At 40.5% G+C, this 7,376-nt stretch overlaps 1 protein-coding gene across 2 annotated transcripts in view; it reads right to left on the reverse strand.

Moving 5' to 3' along the window:
- ARMC1 (armadillo repeat containing 1) overlaps nucleotides 1–7,085 on the reverse strand; it is a 31,767-nt gene extending 24,682 nt beyond the window's left edge. Inside the window, exons 1-2 of one of the 2 annotated variants that reach the window (XM_032882643.1) lie at nucleotides 6,876–7,085; nucleotides 8–228 (exon numbers count right to left, since the gene is read on the reverse strand). In XM_032882643.1, coding sequence (XP_032738534.1) covers nucleotides 8–190 — 183 coding nt within the window. In that variant the 5' untranslated portion in view covers nucleotides 191–228; nucleotides 6,876–7,085. Of the gene's footprint in view, nucleotides 1–7; nucleotides 315–6,875 lie in introns of those variants that run through there. The other variant, XM_032882642.1, reaches the window with a different exon arrangement.
- Between the last annotated feature and the right edge of the window lie 291 nt (nucleotides 7,086–7,376).

Consider the following 7,376-nt stretch of genomic DNA (forward strand, 5'->3'; position numbering starts at 1 on the left):
AACTTACGAGCAAAGCTGAGTGGACAACTGGGGGGTTGGGATGATCCATAAACAAAATAAGGCCAGGGAGACATCCCTGGTCCTGGACAATGGCTCTTCTATTTAATGGATCTGCTGCTAGATCCCGGAGCTGGTTAACTACCGAGAGAGCATCAGGTTCTTCATTCATCGTGGAGGAGGACGAATTCATCTTCTATGCCATACACGTGAACAAAATCTTCTTAAATTCTGTAGAAACGGTTTGCAAAATTAGTTCTAGGCTGCTGAGGTACATTCTGGCATTTGTCAAACAATCAGGATTACAACACCTTTAGAAAGAAACAGATGAATCTAAATCACACAAAAACTTGAGACTTGGCAATTCCACAGTTTAAGTAAAATGAACATAAGAAGCTGAGTAAAAAAAAACACACCAAAAACCAAGTTATTTATGCGCACATTTAAAGAACATATGTCACCTTCAATATTCCAATAAATTCCATTTTAGCAATACATATTTTAACACTAAAGTCACAATAAACAGGATCTTTACAGTTAAAGCTCATAACCTGCACTATACTTCTCAAATTATACCACTACCAGTGCTTTTTTCCTCTAGAACAGTTCTGGAGCCTAACACAAGTGCCTCAGGGAATGTGGCTAGCTGAAAGCTTTTTTTTTTTAATTCATCTACGAACAAAACCCAGCATACTGGGTTTACAAAAGATAAAAACCCCTAGGAAAAAGGAGGAAGTCAAAAAAGACCGTGAACAAAAAACAAGGCAAAAAGGGTATTTCATCCTGTGTCAGGCCCCAGGAGTTAGGGAGATCACAGTGAATATGAACTGAATCTAACACACCTGTCCATCTTCTGAGTGTGCCATATTCAGAAGAATGAAACATAATTCGAGGTAATTCATTTGACAGATAAGGAAACACAGAGAAGTTAAATAATTTGCCCCATGTGACGAAAGCAAGTGAGTATAAAAGTGCACTAAAATCTTATCTCCTGGGGCACCTGGGTGGCTCAGTGGATTAAGCCTCTGCCTTCTGCTCAGGTCATGATCCCAGGGTCCTAGGATCGAGCCCCACATTGGGTTCTCTGCTCAGTGGGGAGCTTGCTTCCCCGACTCTCTCTCTGCCTGCCTCTCTGTCAAATAAATAAATGAAATTTTTTAAATAAATAAAATAAAATCTTATCTCCTAAACAACAGTCTTTCCACTTTCCATAGCCTTTTTAAATTATTATTTAAATTTAATTAACTAACATATAATATACTATTGGTTTGAGAGGCAAAGGTCAGTGGTTCATCAGTCTTATACAATACCTAGTGCTCCTTCTATCACATGCCCTCTTTAATGTCCATCACCCAGTTACCCCATCCCTTCACCCCTCTACCCTCCAGCAACCCTGCTTGTTTCTTCCATAGTCTTTTAATTTTTTTCCACATATTACTTTTTATTTTATTTTTTAAAAGATTTATTCATTTGAGAGAGAATGAGAGAGAGTTCACGTGCATGTGTGGGGGTAGGAGTAGAGGGAGAAGGAGAAAATCTCCAGCAGCCTCCATCCTGAGCACTGAATGAGATGTGGGGTTTGATCCCAGGACTCTGAGCCAAAATCAAGGGTCAGCTGCTTCCTCACTAAGCCACCCAAGCACACCTCTATGCAGTCCTTTTAAATTTGCGTACCTTTTCCCCATAAAAGCAAACCTGGATATTTTAGAAAATATGCTAAACATACAAAAGCCAAAGAAACAAAATATCAAGGAATAATCTTCATATGTGCAGAAAGTTAAAAATAATAACTCCATTCACCAAGTTACACTGCACATTCCTTATTAGTAAGAATACAAAGGTGTAAATACTTTCCATTAATAAATAAGTATGTATGGTTAGTGTCAACATCAAAAACAATGCCGGGGCATCTGGGTGGCTCAGTGGGTTAAGCCTCTGCCTTCGGCTCAGGTCATGATCTCAGGGTCCTGGGATCAAGCCCCGCATCGGGCTCTCTCCTCAGCGGGGAGCCTGCTTCCTCCTCTCTCTCTGCCTGCCTCTCTGCCTACTTGTGATCTCTCTCTCTCTCTCTCTGTCAAATAAATAAATAAATAAAATCTTAAAAAAAAAAAACAAAAAACAATGCCAATTAGGAAAGGAGGGGATGGACAAAATTTTTCTGTAACTCCAGAAAGACTACTAAAGGCTATTTTGGGGAGAAAAGGTAATAATGCAGAACTGGCCTTACCAGGTATTGGGAGGGAGGGGGCCTGCACAATAGAAAGATTACTTCTCCCAGGGAAGTTACTTACACATTCAGTATAAGAAAGCAGGCTCTCAGTGAGTCAGACCAAGGCTCCACTGCTTGGTAATAAATATGATTTTGTGCAAATCCCTTACTCTTTGTCTCAATTTCTTCATCTGTAACTTAGGGCTAATTATAGCAGCTATCAAAAGTGTATTGTCGGGGTGCCTGGGTGGCTCAGTGGGTTAAGCCTCTGCCTTTGGCTCAGGTCGTGATCTCAGGGTCCTGGGATCAAGCCCCACATCGGGCTCTCTGTTCCGCGGGGAGCCTGCTTCCTCCTCTCTCTCTGCCTCTCTGCCTACTTGTGATCTCTGTCAAATAAATAAATAAAAAATATTTTTAAAAAATTTAAAAAATTAAAAATTTAAAAAAAAAAGTGTATTGTCTAGGGGCGCCTGGGTGGCTCAGTGGATTAAAGCCTCTGCCTTAGGTTCAGGTCATGATCCCAGGGTCCTGGGATGGAGCCCTGCATCGGGTTCTCTGCTCAGCAGGGAGCCTGCTTCCTCCTCTCTCTCTGCCTGCCTCTCTGCTTACTTGTGATCTCTCTCTGTCCAATAAATAAATAAATTTTTTTTTTAAAGTGTATTGTCTAAATAAAAGGGAAATACATGGAAAGGACTGGTGCTTAACAGATTGTAAATGCTCAATAAATAGTGTTCAGTTACATGGAACCAAAAATCGATCAAAAATAGTAAGATTATGGGGCGCCTGGGTGGCTCAGTGTGTTAAGCCTCTGCCTTCGGCTCGGTTTGTGATCCCAGGGTTCTGGAATCGAGCCCCGCACTGAGCCCCACATCAGGCTCTCTGCTCAGCAGGGAGCTTGCTTCCCCCTCTTTCTCTGCCTGCCTCTCTGCCTACTTGTGATCTGTCAAATAAATAAAATCTTTAAAAAAAATAGTAAGATTACTCAATAAATGGTATTGGAATGACTTCTAAGCAATTTAAAACCAATGCTAAGCAAGTTTAATTCATATAATATGGCAAAAAGAAATCCTATTCAAGATAAAATACATTAGTTAGATTTTTTTAGGTATTCAAGCAAATGCAAAATAAAGGACTCAGAAAACAGGGCTTTAACAAGATAGTATTTGGCAGTTATTTTCAAAAAATAAAAATATTATATTGTGGCAATTTAAAAAAATTTAGAGGGGTACCTGGGTGGCTCAGTGGGTTAAAGCCTCTGCCATTGGCTTGGGTCATGATCCTAGGGTCATGGGATTAAGCCTCACATCAGGCTCTCTGCTCAGTGGGGAACCTGCTTCCTCTTCTCTCTGTCTGCCTCTCTGCCTACTTGTGATCTCTGCCAAATAAATAAATAAAATCTTAAAAAAAAAATCTAAAAAAATTTAGAAAAAAAGCAACAAACTGAATGCACAGAGATAAGACTAACGGGTCTGGGAGCATGCTGCTTCTTAGGTGCCTCTACTTTCAATATCCTCAATATCCCTGTTTACAAACCACCTTATCCATGAGCTTTATAAAGTGCTTTCAACAGCACAAATCTTATCCAAACTGGAACCTGAAGAACCAATTACTGGCTCAAAGGCCCAAGAACCAAGTTACATTTAAGAACCAAATATACTGGAAGGGGTCCTTTTGCATTCACCTCTGGCTGTGTAACTGGAGAGCTCCAATCTTAGCTAAAGAGTCCTTAGATACATTTAATCATTCAGTTTAAATGATGCTGAAAACCTTATGGCCTTTCTTGTTCCTTTGAGATGAATAAAAGCCAAAACATTTAAAACTCTCAGTTTTCAAAGCCCATGGAGAAGGAGAAGACTCAAATAAGATCTTCCAAGGAAAAAGTCAGGAATATCACAAGGCTTCAAAAATCCTAACACAACAGAGGCAGAAGCTGTGGTCAAGCACTGCATTTCCTGTGGCATGAATGCAAGAAAGGTAGAAAGAAGCTATGATTTCTCCCCTAAATTACATGAGTTTTTAGGTAAAACTTTAAGAGATTTCCTCAGTGTTAAGAGTTCATTTTTCTTTCCTTATTTAATATTCTTGCCAAAATCAAGTTTTTCTGAGAATTGCCTAAATCCTGTTAAATGATCAGTATTTCTGTGGATTGAGGAATTTACATAGACATTTTTATAAGATAGCTATGGAACAGTTGAGAAAATGGAATCAGGTAAGCAAAAGTTGGAACTTTATCGCCAATTCATGTATTAGATACATTTAGTCTTTGTGTTAATTGTATCATTTTCACACACTCAAATTGTTTGATAAAAATGTTAGCCTTCCTAGGCTGGAAAAAATGTTTTTTAAATGATACATTTTGGTATTCATTCTATCTTACCCTCTCTTATTCTCAAATTGGCAAATCTCAAAATATATTTTTTAAAGATTTTGTTTATTTATTTGACAGAGAGAGAGAAGAATCAGGTGGAGCAGCAGGCAGAGGGAGTGGGAGAAGCTTCGGGGCTCCATCCCAAGACCTGGGATCATGACTTGAACAGAAGGCAAACACTTAACCAAAGAAGCCATCCAGGCATCCCTCAAAACAATTTTCAAATAACATTTTAAATACATTTATCTGAGTAATTTTGTAGCAACCAATGAACCAAAACTTAAGTTAAAAACAAAAACAACTCTCTTCTTCTAATAAGGAGTACTAAATTAGGTTCAAACAAAATAAGCTTGCAGGGTGCCTACATGGTCGGTGGGTTTTAAGCATCTGCCTTCAGCTCAGGTCATGATCCCGGTGTCCCAGGATAGGGCCCCATATTGGGAGTCTGCTCTTCTGTGTGCTCCTCTACTGTTCTCCCTGTCTCTCTCAAATAAATAAATAAAATATTTCAAAAAAAAAAAAAAAAAAAAGAAAAGAAAAGAAAAGAAGCTTGCTTTATAGTTTCACTTTTTATTTAAAATACTAATGCCAAGAAATGTGGACCTGGACAGCCTGCATCAGCATAAGCTGGGATTATTAAAATGCAGATTCCAAGGCCCATACCCAGACCTCACTAGGGCCCAACACATGATTTTAATAAGCACACAGGTGATTCCTGGTGCAAATAAGAACAATTAAAACTTAACGGTGGTCGATAACTGCGTGTCCTTTTAATATGGCTGGGAACATTTGAATAAAACCCTGAACATTTAAATTCTACGAAATACTTTAATTATCATGCAACATGACACTAAGTAAATTTGGGACCATGTTTTGGTTTCATTACCAGATAACCAAATAAATAAACTAAAATAAACCCCCACTAGTAGTAGCAAACCCCCAGCAGTAGCAAATTTACTGACTCCTTCCAAAGAAAATGGAAGCTTTTCATCAAAAGAAGAAAATTGTGGGGGGAAATTATGGTGGAGAACTTGTGTACAGATTTTGTAAGTAAACAGAAGGTTCTTGAAATTTTGTTAGCAGTATTATTTAATCTCTCTTGTCTCAATCATTTTATTTTTTTGACCAATACCTGATGACTTACAAGTTAGCTTTTAATTACTTTTTAAATATTCTTTTCTGTTTTAAGATTTTTGGCTGCTAAGCTAAAGTTGCCAATACAGACATAATGAAAAATCAAAGCCTCACTAGCAAATGAGGAAAACGTGAAAAAACCTTTCTGTTTTCTCTTTTTGTTTAGCTCAATTTGGACAAATCGATCATAAGACAATACATGCTACCCAAACTTTAAGGAGTACTCTGATTATCTAAGGGATCTTGTTCAAAAGCAGATCTGATTCAGCAGATGGAGTGAGGCTTGAGATTCTGCATTTCCAAAAAGCTCCCAGGTGAGGCCTATCCTGCTGGATGGAACTGGGAATTTAGGTGATACATATGAGACTATAATTATGATTTTCAATTCTTCAGCCAAAACCTACCATTCGGTTCAAAGAATGATTCAGATCTCTTACAACAAGAGCTGCAGAGAGTACTCACCCACAACCTAAATCCATATCCAGTTAAGCAAGTTTTTAAAAAATAACCTAAGCATTGAGTTCAGATCTGGCTTTACTTTACTAGCAACTAACTGTAACTCTTGGAGAAGTTGAGCCTCAGTTTCCTCTCAATAATCCCCAACGGTTGTCAGGATCAAGAAAATAACTTGAGGCGAGCACCAGCAGTTACCAAACAAGAACTATATACTTGATCCTGTGGTACTTCTATTCCACCAGGTGTTGGGGTATATTCTGCATCTCCCTAACACATCAGAGCACTATCACGAAAGGAGTTGCTAAGTGCACGAGGGCCTCCAAGAAGTTATTAAAATACAAGAATGTGAAAGCTGATCTCTTTTGAATAGTGACAAACACAATGTCCTTCTACTCCTAGCAGATATGCAGGTGCACAAAACAGCTACCAAAGAACAAGCTGGAGAGATGAAGTGAGATGACAGCCATTAACGCCAGGGTTCGAAAAAATCGGAGTGCCGGGGATGGAGAGGAAATGAACAAAGCTAACATTTTTACAGGACATATCGGGACAAGGTGCTTTAAAGCGCTTGGTGGGACGCACTGCTGGGTCCCGGGAAGGCCAGGGGAGAGCGCTTCGGCCCAGGCCGACTCGCAGATTTGATGCAGGGGCCGCTCTCCGCGGCCTTCCTGGCTCCACCGCTTTGTCTGCCTCCCCTAGATCCTTACATACCGCGCCACAGATTCAGGAGTCCGGAGCCTGGCGCACCATCAGGGCCACACCAACGAATGAGACAGAGGGACCCAGGAGCCGCCGAGCGGGTCCCTCCGTCGGCAGACTCGGCCTCAGCGGTAGCAAACGACCAGGTTAACTCGAGGAGCCAAAGAGCGAGGACGCTGGCGGGGAAAGGCTGTACGGACTCTCCCCCATGATCCTGCAACATCTGTCAGTTCTGGCTTCTCATTGGCTGATAGCATTCCAACGCGAGGCTAAAACGCCCAGTACGTGAAGACCTTCTTAAACTAAAGCGTTCATTGGTGATCTAGGGGAAATGCACTAAGTGTTGAACGGAAGGGTCCAATGAGAGCACAGGAACTCCGGATTTGGACCGAACGAGTGTCCGTCCGCGAAGCACTGAGCGAAGAAACTTGCATCCGGGCGGAGAAACCGTTTTAGTTTCCCCGACTACAATTCCCAGCATTCCCGCGCTGAAGTAACCTGTCTGCTCCTGCG

Source organism: Lontra canadensis, unplaced genomic scaffold (genome assembly GCF_010015895.1).
Source record: "Lontra canadensis isolate GAN:19392208 unplaced genomic scaffold, GSC_riverotter_1.0 scaffold83, whole genome shotgun sequence".
Taxonomy (NCBI): domain Eukaryota; kingdom Metazoa; phylum Chordata; class Mammalia; order Carnivora; family Mustelidae; genus Lontra; species Lontra canadensis.